Source organism: Phyllobates terribilis, unplaced genomic scaffold (assembly GCF_046119375.1).
Source record: "Phyllobates terribilis strain yellow unplaced genomic scaffold, ASM4611937v1 Scaffold_2__4_contigs__length_985480577, whole genome shotgun sequence".
NCBI lineage: Eukaryota > Metazoa > Chordata > Amphibia > Anura > Dendrobatidae > Phyllobates > Phyllobates terribilis.
The window spans coordinates 809881578-809899163 of NW_027362762.1; the positions used below are offsets into that span (position 1 = coordinate 809881578).

The 17586-nt window shown below is 50.1% G+C and overlaps 1 protein-coding gene across 2 annotated transcripts in view; it reads right to left on the bottom strand.

The window, feature by feature from the left end:
• LOC141230288 (caspase-1-B-like) overlaps positions 1-17586 on the bottom strand; it is a 103744-nt gene that overhangs the window by 14460 nt on the left and 71698 nt on the right. For both annotated transcript variants that reach the window (XM_073667583.1, XM_073667582.1), the window contains exon 9: positions 17186-17295. In XM_073667583.1, coding sequence (XP_073523684.1) covers positions 17186-17295 — 110 coding nt within the window. The remainder of the gene's footprint in view (positions 1-17185; positions 17296-17586) is intronic.

Consider the following 17586-nt stretch of genomic DNA (forward strand, 5'->3'; position numbering starts at 1 on the left):
GCATACCTGCCGTGTTTGCTTATATCCACCAGTCTGTGCCAGCCTAACCTGCCTGTTCCTGAGTCCCAGTGTGTACTGGGTCCTATCCCGCCTGTGTTCCTACCTGCTAGTGCCTCCCTGTCTGCACTCTAGCTGTGCTTGCCTGTACCCCTCTACCTGTATTGTTCCTGAGTCCCAGTGTGTACTGGGTCCTATCCCGCCTGTGTTCCTACCTGCTAGTGCCTCCCTGTCTGCACTCTAGCTGCGCTTGCCTTTACCCGCCTGCCTGCATACCAGTCGTGCCTGCCTATACCCTCCAGTCTGTGCGCCAGCCTAACCAGCCTGATCCAGTAATCCCTGTGTGGGTCAACCCCCGTGTCCGGAGTTTGACCTGGAGTAGCACCTGGTCCCTCTGCCCGGTTTCTCCCTGGTGCACTGGCGTCGTATGCCGTCGTGCCATCTTGGTCGGATCGGCCAGATACTTAGTCACGCCCCTCCAGGCACTCTCCGGTTCATGGTCCAGTGGAATCACTACAATCACACGCACACGCCGCTCAGCCCGGGCGTGTGCATAACAGAATCATGGGGCCTCATAGCAGAAGTTCTAATTTGGCCCCCCCACCCCAAAAAAAATGTAAATAATTGTCGGGTCACAGAAGAGCATACCTTACAACTTTCCAGCCTTTACATAGTAATTTTCCTCCTGCTGAAGTCCTAGATTCTTTTTTCATTGCCCCCATAAAGTATGATGCCAACAAAAGTGCCCCCCCCCAAACACAGTATGATATCCCCATGGTGAATTCCTCCACATGCACAGTATAATGACCGTACTTTACCCCACCTCAACTCCCAAGGCAAAGTATCGTGACCCCAACACAGTATGATCCCCCAAGGGTGACCCCAACACAGCCCACCATACAGTATAATGGCCCTACATACAGTATAATGGCCCCACAACTCTCCACACTCGCCATGGTCCTCCACAGAGTATAAGACACTTGCCACGGTCTTCCACACAGTATAAGACACTCACCATGGTCCTCCACACAGTTTAAGACACTCGCCATGGTCCTCCACACAGTATAAGACACTCGCCGTGGTCCTCCACACAGTATAATGCACATGCCATGGTCCTCCACACAGTATAATGCACACGCCATGGTCCTTCACACAGTATAATGCACACGCCATGGTCCGCCACACAGTATAAGACACTCGCCATGGTCCGCCACACAGTATAAGACACGCGCCACGGTCCTCCACACAGTATAATGCACACGCCATGGTCCTTCACACAGTATAATGCACACGCCATGGTCCGCCACACAGTATAAGACACTCGCCATGGTCCTCCACACATTATAAGACACTCCCCATGGTCCTCCACACAGTATAATGCACTCCCCATGGTCCTCCATGCAGTATAATGCACTCCCTATTGTAACGGGTCTGGGAGGTGGAACCTCTGTGCAACTATACAAGGGGGCAGTCCTTGTAAGGAGGCGGGTGGCTCCCAGGGAAGACGGGCAGGTAGTCACGGCAAGTGACAGGGACAGTCTCTGGGTAGAGGATGGGTACTCACGGCAAGTGACAGGGACAGTCTCTGGGTAGAAGGACAGCAGGCAGGTGGCTGGTGAGCGCTCCCAGGTGAGCGGGCGAGAGTCTCTGGACGGGCAGGTGGTCACGGCAAGTGACGGCAGAGCCTCCAGGTAGGCTAGCAGGCAGGTAGCAGGTGAGCGCTCCCAGGTGAGCAGGCAAGAGTCTCTGGACAGGCAGGTGGTTACGTCAAGTGAGGCGGAGCCTCCAGGTAGGCTAGCAGGCAGGTAGCAGGTGAGCGCTCCCAGGTGAGCGGGCAGGCTGGTCCATAGACAGACTGACAGGTGTCGGAAAGCAGACCGTCGGACCGCAGGCTTGCAAGCAGGTAAACGGATATCAGGCAGATATCAAGCAGGAATCTGGCAGGTAACTGGCAGGTAACAGGCAGGAATCCGGCAGGTGACTGGCAGGTAACAAGCAGGAATTTGGCAGGTGACTGGCTGGTAACTGGTAACGGGACCTGAGGGCTGAAGCAGAGTGAAGGCTTTGCAACAACATTGCTCGGGCACCTCCATTTTGGAGGAGGTGCCTTAAATATGGGAGGTCCTCCGGCAATTGGCCGGGGACTCCTTAGGACGGCGCGCGCGGTCCCTTTAAAAGAGGGGGAGCGCGCGCGCACGCGCCCTAAGCACACTGCCGGGGAAGGAGCACGTGCCGGAAGCAGCGGGGAGAGAAGCGCAGGAGGACGCTGCGCCAGGAGCGGGGAGGTGAGAGGGACGGCGGCTCTGCCTAGTACGGGGCAGAGACGCCGATGCTACAGTACCCCCCCCCTTAGGCCCCCTCTTTTTTTGGCCAGAAAGAAATTTTTCAAGGAGAAGCGGGGTGTTGATGTTCTCCCTGGGTTCCCAAGTTCTCTCCTCAGGACCAAACCCCTTCCAATCTACCAGAAAAAAAGGTCTTTCCTCTTACCCTCTTGGAGGCCAGAATACTCTCTACCTCAAAGACATCATCAGCGGAAACCGGAGCAGGAGGGGCACCTGGATTATTGGAAAAAGAGTTAAAGACAACGGGTTTGAGGAGAGATACGTGGAAGGAGTTGGGAATCCGTAGGGTGGCCGGGAGTTTTAATTTGTAGGCCACAGGGTTAATTTGCCTGAGGACTTCGAAGGGACCGATGAATCGAGGGCCCAACTTGAAGGAGGGTACTTTGAGCTGCACATGTTTGGACGAGAGCCAAACCTTGTCTCCCGGACGGAATTGAGGCGGATCCAGACGTCTCTTATCAGCATATCTCTTCATCCGCTCAGAGGACAGAAGAAGAGCGGACCTGGTACTCTCCCAAATAGTAGAAAATTCGCTGACAAGAGACTCCGCAGCAGGGTTGTCCACAGAAACGGAGACAGGGAGCGGAATCCGGAGGTGCTGGCCAGACAATAAAGAACGGGGACTTGGAAGAGGATTCGCTCTCGTGGTTATTATAAGAGAACTCGGCCCAAGGAAGGAGGTCCACCCAATCAGAATGGTGGGCATTAACAAAGTGCCGGAGATAGCTGGTAAGGATCTGATTGATCCGCACCACTTGACCATTGGAATGAGGGTGGTAAGCGGAGGAGAAGTCCAGGGTGACGTCCAGCAGTTTACATGTGGCTCTCCAGAAGCGTGAGGTAAACTGAACCCCTCGATCCGACACGATGTGGAGGGGTAGGCCATGGAGACGGAAGATATGGCGAATAAAGTCCTTAGCCAGCTCAGGTGCAGACGGAAGACCAGGCAGGGGAATGAAGTGGGCCATTTTAGAGAAGCGGTCCGCGACCACCCAAATGACAGTACACCCGGCAGAGACAGGAAGATCGGTAATGAAGTCCATAGCGATGTGTTGCCACGGGGCAACAGGTATGGGAAGCGGCAGGAGATGACCAGCTGGTAAATGTCTGGGAATTTTGTTGCGGCCACAAGATGAACAGGCAGAGACGAAGTCTACCACATCCTTACGCAGGGTAGACCACCAGTAATGCCGGGAAATGAGTAGGAAGGTCTTCTTTTGGCCGGCATGGCCAGCTAGTTTAGAAGAATGACCCCAGCGAAGAACCCTCTCACGGTCTGGAGGCGCCACGAACGTCTTGCCGGGTGGAAGACGAGTCAAATCCAAGGGGGCCACATTCATCACCTTGGAGGGGTCGATAATGTGCATAGGCTCCTCCTCTTGGTCGGAGGACAGGAAGGATCGGGACAAGGCATCAGCTTTGACATTTTTGTCCGCCGGGCGGAAATGAAGGATGAAATCGAAGCGGGCAAAGAACAAAGACCACCGGGCTTGACGTGGATTAAGTCTCTGGGCATTTTGGAGATATGCCAGGTTCTTGTGATCCGTATAGATGATCACCGGGTATAGGGCCCCTTCAAGCAGGTAACGCCACTCCTCCAGCGCCAATTTAACGGCAAGCAGTTCTCGGTCTCCTATGGAATAATTGCGCTCAGAGGAGGAGAAGATTTTAGAGAAAAAGCCGCAGGTTACCATTCTCCCGGAGGAAGACTTCTGGGTGAGCACCGCTCCGGCTCCAGAGGAGGAGGCATCAACCTCCAGGTAGAACTGTTTGTTGCAGTCCGGACGGTGCAGCACAGGGGCAGAGGAGAAGGCTTGTTTCAGGGAAAGGAAGGCCTCCTCAGCTTCCCATACCTTGGGATTTGCTCCCTTACGGGTGAGCGCAGATATGGGCGCAGTCCGTGACGAGAAGTGAGGAATGAAGAGACGATAGTAATTAGCGAAGCCCAGGAATCGCTGTATCGCCTTCAAGCCCTCCGGACGGGGCCACTTTAGGACAGCAGGGAGCTTCTCAGGATCCATTCGCAAGCCTGTCTGGGAGATAACATAGACCAGGAAAGGAAGAGAGGTCTGCTCAAAAAGGCACTTTTCGTATTTAGCATAGAGGTGGTTCTGACTGAGCCTAAGCAGGACCTGACGAACATCCCTCCGGTGTGTGGGAAGATCCGGAGAGAAGACCAAGATGTCGTCTAGGTATACCACCACGCAGGAGTAAAGAAGGTCACGGAAGATGTCGTTGACCAGTTCTTGGAAGACGGCGGGAGCATTGCAGAGACCGAAGGGCATCACACGGTACTCATAGTGTCCGTCCCGGGTATTAAATGCTGTTTTCCACTCGTCTCCCTGACGGATACGGACCAGGTTATACGCTCCACGTAGATCCAGCTTGGAGAAGATCCTGGCGCCTTTAAGACGATCAAATAACTCAGAGATGAGCGGAAGGGGGTATTTATTTTTAACCGTGATCTGATTGAGTCCTCTATAGTCAATACAGGGGCGTAACAAGCCGTCTTTCTTTTTGACAAAGAAGAATCCGGCTCCAGCCGGGTAGGTAGATTTCCGGATAAATCCCCTAGCCAGATTCTCTTCAATGTACTCAGACATGGCCCGGGTCTCGGCTGCAGACAACGGGTAGATACGCCCACGGGGAGGAGTGGTGCCAGGTACCAGGTCGATCGGGCAGTCATATGGCCTATGGGGTGGCAACGTCTCTGCTTCCTTCTTACCGAAGACGTCCGCATAGGGCCAGTAAGGAGCCGGGAGACCTGGTAAATTAGCTGGAGTAGGCGGAGGGCGAACTGGGCGGACCGGAACCAGGCAGGTCCTATGGCAGTCTGGACCCCATCAGAGTACTTCACCGGATCGCCAGTTCAATACGGGTTCGTGTGTCTGGAGCCAAGGTAGACCTAGCAACAGGGAGTGAGAAAGTCCGGACAACACATGGAATGAGATTTCCTCAGAGTGCAGCATTCCCACCTGCAGGGTTATGGGTTCAGTGACGAGCAGGATGGTCTCCGAGAGAAGTCTTCCATCCACGGAGGCGACTGATAATGGTTCAGCCAGGGACTTGGTGGGAATACGGTATCTCTGTACCAGAGACTGGGAGATGAGGTTTCCAGCAGCTCCAGAATCCAGGTGGGCAAGTTCAAAGTGACGGTTTTCTCCCCAAGCAATAGAGACCGGTAAAGTCAGAGACGGAGAGGGCTTACTTTTGTCTAGGACGACCTCTCCGAGCGGTCCTAGACACTGGCGTTTCCCGGCTTCTCTGGGCAGGAACGGATGAAGTGCTCCATACTGCCACAATAGAAACAGCTTCCCTCGGCTCGGCGAGATTCTTGGCGAGATTTGACCATCTCGGTCTGGTCGATCTGCATAGGTTCAGGCGAGGGCGCCCACGGAGTGACTGATTGAGAGGCAGGTCTCAGGGAAGTAGGAGCAGAGCAAGAAAAGTCTTTCTCCCAGGTAGTCTCTTTGGCACGTTCTTGGAAACGGATGCCAATCCGGGTAGCTAGTGACACCAGGTCATCCAGAGTGGTAGGAATGTCCCGACCAGCTAACTCGTCCTTAATCCGACCGGACAGACCCTCCCAGAGAACGGACACCAGAGCCTCATTTTCCCAGGCAAGCTCAGAAGCGAGGGTGCGGAACCGTATGGCATATTGGCCCACGGTGAGACTCCCTTGGCGGAGACGTAGCAGTGAGGAGGCAGAAGAGGTTTTCCGTCCAGGTTCATCAAAGACTTTCCGGAAAGCAGCGAGGAAAGACGGCAGGTCGGACACCAGGGGATCCCCTCTCTCCCACAGGGGATTTAGCCATGCCAGTGCCTCCCCAGTAAGATGGGACATGATGAAGGCCACCTTGGCCCGGTCGGAGATGAACTGGTATGCCAATAGCTCAAAGTGCAGGGTGCACTGGTTTATGAAACCCCGAGCTAAAGTAGGTTCGCCGGCAAAGCGTGGAGGTGCCAGAAGCCGAAGTCCATAGTCGGGTACCATGAAGGGACTGGATTGCGGTACCGCAGGAATGGGCACGGCTGGACCAGAGGTAGACATAGACAAGTCACACAATGCGCCTAGACGAGAGTTAACGGACCGTAGATAGGACAGTACCACCTCTTGCTGAGTTTTCTGACGTAAGACTTCCTGGTGCAGATCGGAGATCTGGGGGCCACCGGGTTCCATGGCCCGAGCAAACTGTAACGGGTCTGGGAGGTGGAACCTCTGTGCAACTATACAAGGGGGCAGTCCTTGTAAGGAGGCGGGTGGCTCCCAGGGAAGACGGGCAGGTAGTCACGGCAAGTGACAGGGACAGTCTCTGGGTACAGGACGGGTACTCACGGCAAGTGACAGGGACAGTCTCTGGGTAGAAGGACAGCAGGCAGGTGGCTGGTGAGCGCTCCCAGGTGAGCGGGCGAGAGTCTCTGGACGGGCAGGTGGTCACGGCAAGTGACGGCAGAGCCTCCAGGTAGGCTAGCAGGCAGGTAGCAGGTGAGCGCTCCCAGGTGAGCAGGCAAGAGTCTCTGGACAGGCAGGTGGTCACGGCAAGTGAGGCGGAGCCTCCAGGTAGGCTAGCAGGCAGGTAGCAGGTGAGCGCTCCCAGGTGAGCGGGCAGGCTGGTCCATAGACAGACTGACAGGTGTCGGAAAGCAGACCGTCGGACCGCAGGCTTGCAAGCAGGTAAACGGATATCAGGCAGGTATCAAGCAGGAATCTGGCAGGTAACTGGCAGGTAACAGGCAGGAATCCGGCAGGTGACTGGCAGGTAACAAGCAGGAATCTGGCAGGTGACTGGCTGGTAACTGGTAACGGGACCTGAGGGCTGAAGCAGAGTGAAGGCTTTGCAACAACATTGCTCGGGCACCTCCATTTTGGAGGAGGTGCCTTAAATATGGGAGGTCCTCCGGCAATTGGCCGGGGACTCCTTAGGACGGCGCGCGCGGTCCCTTTAAGAGAGGGGGAGCGCGCGCGCGCGCGCGCCCTAAGCACACTGCCAGGGAAGGAGCGCGTGCCGGAAGCAGCGGGGAGAGAAGCGCAGGAGGACGCTGCGCCAGGAGCGGGGAGGTGAGAGGGACGGCGTCTCTGCCTAGTACGGGGCAGAGACGCCGATGCTACACCTATGGTCCTCCACACAGTATAATGCACTCCCTATGGTCCTCCACACAGTATAATGCACTCGCCATGGTACTCCACACAGTATAATGCACCCCCAGACCTCCACACAGTATAATGCACTCCCCATGGTCCTCCACACAGTATAATACACTCCCCATGGTCCTCCACGCAGTTTAATTCACTCCCCATGTTTCCTCCACACATCATAATGCACTCCCCATGGTCCTCAACACAGTATAATGAACCATGGGGGTCCTGTACGCAGTATAATGCAGCCCCCCATAGGGTAAAATGTGGCCCCCACCATAGGGTAAAATGCAGCCCCAGTCCTCCAGTTTTATCAGTACTCACTGATTTATAAATAAATACATACTTACCGCTCCTCGTTCCCCGCTGCTTCAGTCTCTGCAGCGCGTCTCTCTCATCACCTCAGCAGCTGCCAGCTCCACTGTCTGACACAGCATGGCACGTCATCATGCTGCTGCGTCAGACACAGAGGAGAAATGATGGGAAAGGGAGTGTCACATGATGCTCCCTCCTCCATCATTGATTTCAACCAGGGTCGGCTGCAGGTTTTTGTGGGCCCCGGGCGAAAGAGTCTCAGTGGGCCCCGTTAGCACATACCACCATTCATGAAGCACAGATACGGCAGAGAAATATCGGTATAATACACAGGGCCCAGGTTGTCCCCTCGTCCTTCACATATGCAAACATACACACACACAGTACGCAGACATGCACACACACAGTACGCAGACATGCACGCACACACACAGTATGCAGACATGCACGCACACAGAATGCAGACATGCACGCACACACACAGAAAATAGACATGCACGAGCACACACACAGTATGAAGATATGCACGCACACACAATGTATGCAGACATGCACGCACACATACAGTATGCAGACATGCGCGCACACAAACAGTGTGCAGACATGCGCGCGCACACAGTATGCAGACATGCGCGCACGCACACAGTATGCAGACATGTGCGCACTTGGTATGCAGATGTGCGATCACACACGCACTGTATGCAGACATGTGATCACACACGGTACGCAGACATGCGATCACACACAGTACGCATACATGCGATCACACACACAGTATGCAGACATGCGATCACACACACAGAATGCAGACATGCGATCACACACACAGTATGCAGACATGCGATCACACACAGTACGCAGACATGCGATCACACACACAGTACGCAGACATGCGATCACACACACGGTACGCAGACAGGTGATCACACACACAGTACGCAGACATGCGATCACACACACAGTATGCAGATATGCGATCACACACACAGTATGCAGATATGCGATCACACACACAGTATGCAGACATGCGACCACACACACAGTACGCAGACATGCGACCACACACACAGTACGCAGACATGTGATCACACACACAGTACGCAGACATGTGATCACACACACAGTACGCAGACATGCGATCACACACACAGTATGCAGACATGCGATCACACACACAGTATGCAGATATGCGATCACACACACAGTATGCAGACATGCGATCACACACACAGTACGCAGACATGCGATCACACACACAGTACGCAGACATGCGATCACACACACAGTATGCAGATATGCGATCACACATGGTACACAGACATGCGATCACACACGGTACACAGACATGCGATCACACACACACGGTATGCAGACATGCCATCACACACACGGTACGCAGACATGTGATTATACACAGTACGCAGACATGTGATCACACACACGCGGTATGCAGACTTGCGATCACACACACACACGGTACCCCGACATGCGATCACACACACACGGTATGCCGACATGCGATCACACACACACGGTACACAGACATGCAATCGCATACACAGTACACAGACATGCGTTCACACACACAGTACGCAGATATGCACGCGCACACACAGTACGCAGACATGCACGCACACAGTACACAAACATGCACACACACAAACACATACACAGATATGTACACATACAGATATACACACATATTAGAACACATTCTTAAAAACACATAAAACAGACATAAATATATATACACAGTCATGCACACACACACACACACAAGACACATTAGAAATATATTTAAAATGGGGATTGGGGAATCTGGCGACAAGCCTCACTTACCTGCCCCCGGCCTGTCTCCCGTACAGCTGTGCAGCGCCGCCGGCATGTCTGATGGCCATCACAGACATGGCCCTGGACCATCAGGGGGGCTCATTCGCTGTCGGGGCCCTGGACCATCAGGGGGCCCCCTCACCGTCGAGGCCCCGAACCATCAGGGGGGCCCCCTCGCTGTTGGGGCCCTGGACCATCAGGGGGGCCCCTCACCGTCGGGGCCCTGGACCATCAGGGTGGTCCCCTCACCATCAAGGCCCTGGACCATCAGGGGGGTCCCCTCACCGTCTGGGTCCGGGCCGCTCCCCCAGCATCTGTACAGCCAGGACCTCACTCTGGCGCCGCAGCTTGTCTTCCGGTACTTCCCCAGACATAGCCGCGCTGTGTGTGGCTGTGTCTCCTAGTAATGACGCGGCAGGGGCGACATACAAGCACAATTAAAGGTGCAGTGTCGCCCCTGCGTGTCATTACCACCATACACAGCCGCACAGCGCGCAGCTATGTCTGAGGAAGTATCGGCAATCTAGTTGCAGCCTGCAGCGCCAGCGAATCAGGGGGGCAGGAGCAGGGGGGGGCCGGATACAAGGGTGGCGGGAACCCCGATGCAGGTACACGGTGCAGGCGACTGCTATGGGGCCCCCAGGCTCACGGGCCCCATAGCAGTCGCGTGGCCTGCCGCTATTGGCGGTACGCCACTGTCCAAAAGCATCACCATAGGAAATCACTAATGTAGCAGAAGGATGCAAAGCAAATAGAAAAATAAGGATAAATCACTATTAAATCATACAGGTGCATCTCACAAAATTAGAATATCATCAGTAAGTTCATTTATTTCAGTTCTTCAATTCAAATAGTGAAACTCATACAGTGGTGGCCAAAAGTATTGGCACCCCTGCAATTCTGTCAGATAATACTCAGTTTCTTCCTGAAAATGATTGCAATCACAAATTATTTGGTATTATTATCTTCATTTAATTTGTCTTCAATGAAAAAACACAAAAAGAATTGTCCTAAAGCCAAATTGGATATAATTCCACATCAAACCTAAAAAAGGGGGTGGACAAAAGTATTGGCACTGTTTGAAAAATCATGTGATGCTTCTCTAATTCATGTAATTAACAGCACCTGTAACTTACCTGTGGCACCTAACAGGTGTTGGCCATAACTAAATCACACTTGCAGCCAGTTAACATGGATTAAAGTTGACTCAACCTCTGTCCTGTGTCCTTGTGTGTACCACATTGAGCAAGGAGAAAAGAAAGAAGACCAAAGAACTGTCTGAGGACTTGAGAAACCAAATTGCGAGGAAGCATGAGCAATCTCAAGGCTACAAGTCCATCTCCAAAGACCTGAATGTTCCTGTGTCTTCCGTGCGCAGTGTCATCAAGAAGTTTAAAGCCCATGGCACTGTGGCTAACCTCCCTAGATGTGGATGGAAAAGAAAAATTGACGAGAGATTTCAACGCAAGATTGAGAGGATGGTGGATAAAGAACCTCGACTAACATCCAAACAAGTTCAAGCTGCCCTGCAGTCCGAGGGTACAACAGTGTCAACCCGTACTATCTGTCGGCATCTGAATGAAAAGGGACTGTGTGGTAGGATACCCAGGAAGACCCCACTTCTTACCCCGAGACATAAAAAAGCCAAGCTGGAGTTTGCCAAAACTTACCTGAGAAAGCCTAAAACGTTTTGGAAGAATATTCTCTGGTCAGATGAGACAAAAGTAGAGCTTTTTGGGAAAAAGCATCAACATAGAGTGTACAGGAAAAAAAGAGAGGCATTCAAAGAAAAGAACACGGTCCCTACAGTCAAACATGGCGGAGGTTCCCTGATGTTTTGGGGTTGCTTTGCTGCCTCTGGCACTGGACTGCTTGACCGTGTGCATGGCATTATGAAGTCTGAAGACTACCAACAAATTTTGCAGCATAATGTAGGGCCCAGTGTGAGAAAGCTGGGTCTCCCTCAGAGGTCATGGGTCTTCCAGCAGGACAATGACCCAAAACACACTTCCAAAAGACCTGAAACCCATAGAACACCTGTGGAGAGATCTCAAAATGGCAGTTTGGAGAAGGCACCCTTCAAATATCAGGGACCTGGAGCAGTTTGCCAAAGAAGAATGGTCTACAATTCCAGTAGAGCATTGTAAGAAACTCATTGATGGTTACCGGAAGGGGTTGTTTGCAGTTATTTTGGCTAAAGGTTGTGCAACCAAGTATTAGGCTGAGGGTGCCAATACTTTTGTCTGGCCCTTTTTTGGAGTTTTGTGTGAAATGATCAATGATTTGATTTTTGCTTCATTCTCTTTTGTGTTTTTTCCTTGCAAGCAAATTAAATGAAGATAATAAGACCAAAGAATTTGTGATTGCAATCATTTTCAGGAAGAAACTGAGTATTATCTGACAGAATTGCAGGGGTGTCAATACTTTTGGCCACCACTGTATATTATATCAGGGCTGCTTCTTGTGGGACGGGGACCCTGTGCGCAGTATGGGGGGGACGGGGACCCTGTGCGCAGCATGGGGGGGGGGGGCGGTGACCCTGTGCGCAGTATGGGGGGGACGGGGACCCTGTGTGCAGTATGGGGGGGGCGGGGACCCTGTGCGCAGTATGGGAGGGACGGGGACCCTGTGCGCAGTATGGGGGGAAGGGGACCCTGTGCGCAGTATGGGGGGGGGGGCGGGGACCCTGTGTGCAGTATGGGGGGGACGGGGACCCTGTGCGCAGTATGGGGGGGACGGGGACCCTGTGCGCAGTATGGGGGGGACGAGGACCCTGTGCGCAGTATGGGGGGGGATGGGGACCCTGGGCGCAGTATAAGGGGACGGGGACCCTGTGCGCAGTATGGGGGGGGCGGGAACCCTGTGCGCAGTATGGGGGGAACGGGGACCCTGTGCGCAGTATGGGGGGGGGACGGGGACCCTGGGCGCAGTATAAGGGGACGGGGACCATGTGCGCAGTATGGGGGGACAGGAACCATGTGCGCAGTATGGGGGGGGCGGGGACCATATGCGCAGTATGGGGGGACGGGGACCCTGTGTGCAGTATGGGGGGGGACCCTGTGCGCAGTATGGGGGGGATGGGGACCCTGTGCGCAGTATGGGGAGGTACCCTGTGCGCAGTATGGGGGGGCATGTCTGCAACATGGGGACCTGGATGGGGGACATGTCTGCAAGATAAGGACCAGGATGGGGGACCATGTCTGCAATATGGGGACCATGTCTGCAATATGGGGGACCATGTCTGCAATATGGGGGACCTGGATGGGAGACCATGTCTGCAATATGGGGGACCTGGATGGGGAACCATGTCTGCAATATGGGGGACCTGGATGGGGGACCATGTCTGCAATATGGGGGACCTGGATGGGGGACCTGGATGGGGAACCATGTCTGCAATATGGGGGACCTGGATGGGGGACCATGTCTGCAATATGGGGGACCTGGATGGGGGACCTGGATGGGGGACCATGTCTGCAATATGGGGGACCTGGATGGGGGACCATGTCTGCAATATGGGGGACCTGGATGGGAGACCATGTCTGCAATATGGGGGACCTGGATGGGAGACCATGCCTGCAATATGGGGGACCTGGATGGGAGACCATGCCTGCAATATGGGGGACCTGGATGGGAGACCATGCCTGCAATATGGGGGACCTGGATGGGAGACCATGTCTGCAATATAGGGGACCTGGATGGGAGACCATGTCTGCAATATGGGGGACCTGGATGGGAGACCATGTCTGCAATATGGGGACCTGGATGGGGGACATGCCTGCAAGATGAGGACCAGTTCAAAAGGTGTATAGAAAATAAAATGGTATCACTAAAAATGTCACTTTGTCATGCAAATAATGTGGCCCCCCAAATTAAATGTTTTTCCGTGTGCGGCCCATATACCCAGCTGAGTTTGAGACCCCTGTATTATATAGAGTCATTACAAACAGAGTGATCTACTTCAAGTGTTTATTTCTGTTAATGTTGATGATTATGGCTTACAGCCAATGGAAACACAGAAGTCATTATCTCAGTAAATTAGAATACTTTATAACACCAGCTTGAAAAATGTTTTTAAAACCCAAAATGTTGGCCTACTGAAATGTATGTTCAGTAAATGCACTCAATACTTGGTCGGGGCTCCTTTTGTATCAATTACTGCATCAATGCTGCGTGGCATGGAGGCGATCAGCCTGTGGCACTGCTGAGGTGTTATGGAAGCCCAGGTTGCTTTGATAGCAGCCTTCAGCTCCTCTGCATTGTTGGGTCTGGTGTCTCTCATCTTCCTCTTGACAATACCCCATAGATTCTCTATGGGGTTAAGGTCAGGTGAGTTTGCTGGCCAATCAAGCGCAATGATACTGTTCTTTTTAAACCAGGTATTGGTACTTTTGGCAGTGTGGACAGGTGCCAAGTCCTGCTGGAGAATGAAATTTCCATCTACAAAAAGCTTGTCGGCAGAGGGAAGCATGAAGTGCTCTAAAATTCCCTGGTGGATGGCTGCGCTGACTTTGGTCTTGATAAAACACAGTGGACCTACACCAGCAGATGACATGGCTCGCCAAACCATCACTGATTGTGGAAACTTCACACTAGACCTCAAGCAGCTTGGATTGTGGCCTCTCCACTCTTCCTCCAGACTCTGGGACCTTGATTTCCAAAAGAAATGCAAAATTTACTTTGCATTTACTTAGTGTCAATGACTGCCTTCTGTCAAGTCAGCAGTCTTCCCCATGATTGTGGAGCCTACTGAAACAGACTAAGGGACTTTTTTAATGCTTAGGAAGCCTTTGCAAGTGTTTTTTGTTAATTATTCTAATTTACAGAGATAATGACTTTTGTGTTTTCATTGGCTGTAAGCCATAATCATCGACATGAACAGAAATAAACACTTGAAATAGATCACTCTGTTTGTAATGACTCTATATAATAAATGAGTTTCACTTTTTGTATTGAAGAACTGAAATAAATTAACTTTTTGATAATATTCTAATTTTGTGAGATGCACCTGTAATATGCAAAAGACACAATAAAAAGTGGGACGCGATACAAGTACAGAATTAAAGAGAGGGACACCTGGAAAAAGATTATTTACAGTAGTACCTTGCACACTAATTGGATGACCAGGAGATATACTACAAAAATAGCAAAATGTAATGGTTAAAGGTACAGCTAGATGTCAAATAAACAGAGACAATGAAGAATGAGAAATAAGACGCGTCTAAATTCTCACGCCTCAGTGCTTCTTTATTTATTTACAGTGCTGCTCACCATTATTGGCACCCTTTCATTATTTTCATAAACTGTACAATATCATCAGAAATAAATGGAAATGTACCAAAGTTATATCCACAGGATTTTTTACTTAGTGGTCCAAAGTAATACAACAATAAAACATGAAATTGCAACATGCAAATTGAAAAACAAAGAAACAGAATAAACATCATGTGCAGCAATAAAGGCACCCCTAATTAATACTTGGCTGTACACCCTTTGGCATTGCTGACAGCCTCCAAACATTCCTTGTAGCCATCTATAAGCTTCTTGCACTTCTCAGCTGGAATTTTCTCCCACTCTTCCTTTGCAGTTTGTACAAATTCTTGAATGTCTGTAGGGTTCTTTTTCCCAATGGCAGATTTCAGCTCACTCCAAAGATTTTCAATGGGATTGAGGTCAGAACTCATTACTGGCCATTTTAAAACAGTCCATTTTTTGGGTCATTGTCTTGCTGGAGGATGACCCTTCTTTCGATTTAAACCAAGTTTTTTTTTACACTGGGTAGGACATTTTGCTCTAAAATCTCTTGATAATTCTCTGATTTCATGATTCCTGTGATATGGTCAAGGCCTCCAATACCAGACGCAGCAAAGCAACCCTGCAGCATTATGGATCCTCCACCATGCTTAACTGTTGGTAAGGTATTCTTTTCCTTATAAACTTCATTGCGCCATCTGTAAACAAACTGTTGCTTTGCATTGCCAAAAAGCTCTATTTTTGTTTCATCTGTCCACAGAACATTTTCTAAGAAGGATTGTGGATTGCCAAGGTACTCTTTGGCAAAGATCAGTCGTTCCCTTTTATGTCTTTTCTTCACCAATGGTTTCTTCCCGGGCCTTCGCCCAGAAAGCTCTGCTTGGTTTAGTGTGCAGCGTATGGTACTTGTTGAAACCATGACCCCAGACTGTTCCAGGTTGGCCTTCAGGTCTTTGGATGTTAGACTTGGTGTTTTTTCCACCATTCGCACCAACCATCAAAGACATCTCTTGTCAATTTTCCTCTTTCCCCCACATTCAGGGAGGTTCTTCACGGTTCCATGTTTGGCAAACTTCTTCATAACACTGTGCACTGATGAAACTGGGATACCAATGTCTTTGGATATGGCCTTATACTGTTTGGAAGTCTTTTCTTTGCTAATAATAACAGTTCTGATGTCCTCATACAGCTCCTTTGTCTTCACCATTGTGACAAAGGAACAGTGCCTACCATGTGGCTTTTTAACTTTTGACTTTTGTGTTTTCATTGACTGTAAGCCATAATCATCAACATTAACAGAAATAAACACTTGAAATAGATCACTCTGGTTGTAATGACTCTATATAATAATATATGAGTTTCACTTTTTGCATTGAAGAACTGAAATAAAGTAACTTTTGTGACGATATTCTAATTTTGTGAGATGCACCTGTACCACAGGCGAGTCAAAATGTGTTTCCATACTGAATTAATGCAAAGGGTGCCAATACCAGTGACACAGCAAGCTTTAGGTTTTTCTATTTTTCCCTCCCATTGGTTTTTGTTTTAAATTATTGTTTATCATTTGCTTTTTTGTATTTAACACGAGTCTCTATACAAAAAACTGTTTCATGTGATTCATTTTTTTCAGGAGATATTCCACATTATGTACTTAAACTTCATGGGTGCCAATAAGAATAAGCAGGACTGTAGCTGTACTTTTCAATTTAACCACTGATTTATCGTTATTTTTCTATTTCCTTTGCATCCTATAGCTATATTGATTGGCATTTACCATATGGGTTTAACAATTTTATGTTTTACTAGACAGTTCTCTATGAAACCAACAATTCCAAATATTCATATTTCAAAAAAAAAAATCATTAATTTTAACTGTAGAAAAGGCAAGTAATTCAAATTTGTATATCTTTTACATGTTTATAAAAAACAACTTTTTTTTACTTTTCTTTTTTTTATGTTAGTCCCCATATGGAATCTGAATTTGTGATCATTCAATCGCTTGGACTACATACTGTACTATTTCAGTATTGCCATATATAGTCCTAATCATGGTCTCATGTGGCGGGGAGAAACGATGGGTGCCCGGCAGAACAGATACCGGATAGGACAGCACAGTTTGAATGATGCATCTCATGAGACCACTCCACACGCCTCGACTCTCTCCATGATGGATATATCCATTGTGGGGCATTAAGGGGTTAACTTCAAATTAACAAATTGGTGTTCACGACATATTACACTTAATTTAAAAGCCCAAAATTGTATGCTGACCACTGTCATTAGATACATCTACAAATTCTCTATGAAGACTTACGTTTTGGAAGATATCCTGTATAGGTAAATTGTGAGCATCTTTTTTCATGTCGCGAATCAATTGTTTAATGAACAAGGAGCCGGACTTGGGATCTCTATAGGAAACGGTATCTGGTGACAAAAAAAGAACCAAACATCTGTATGTCAGAAACCTAGAACAATATTACCAGCACAATACTTGGGTGCAGACACACAAAATTCAGGATAAAGGTAGTGTGGTTGTACCTAGGTTATCACCACTCCACTGTGGTTTTAATAAATACTTTACAAAATATTTATTATTATATTTATTACCCATAAAGTAAAACTTCGGCAGCATCTTTTTTTTGGAACTTTATGTTGTGCTATTTCAGGTTTTCCTCCTGTTGGCTGACAGCTATTCCCTCTGAAGCCCCTATACAA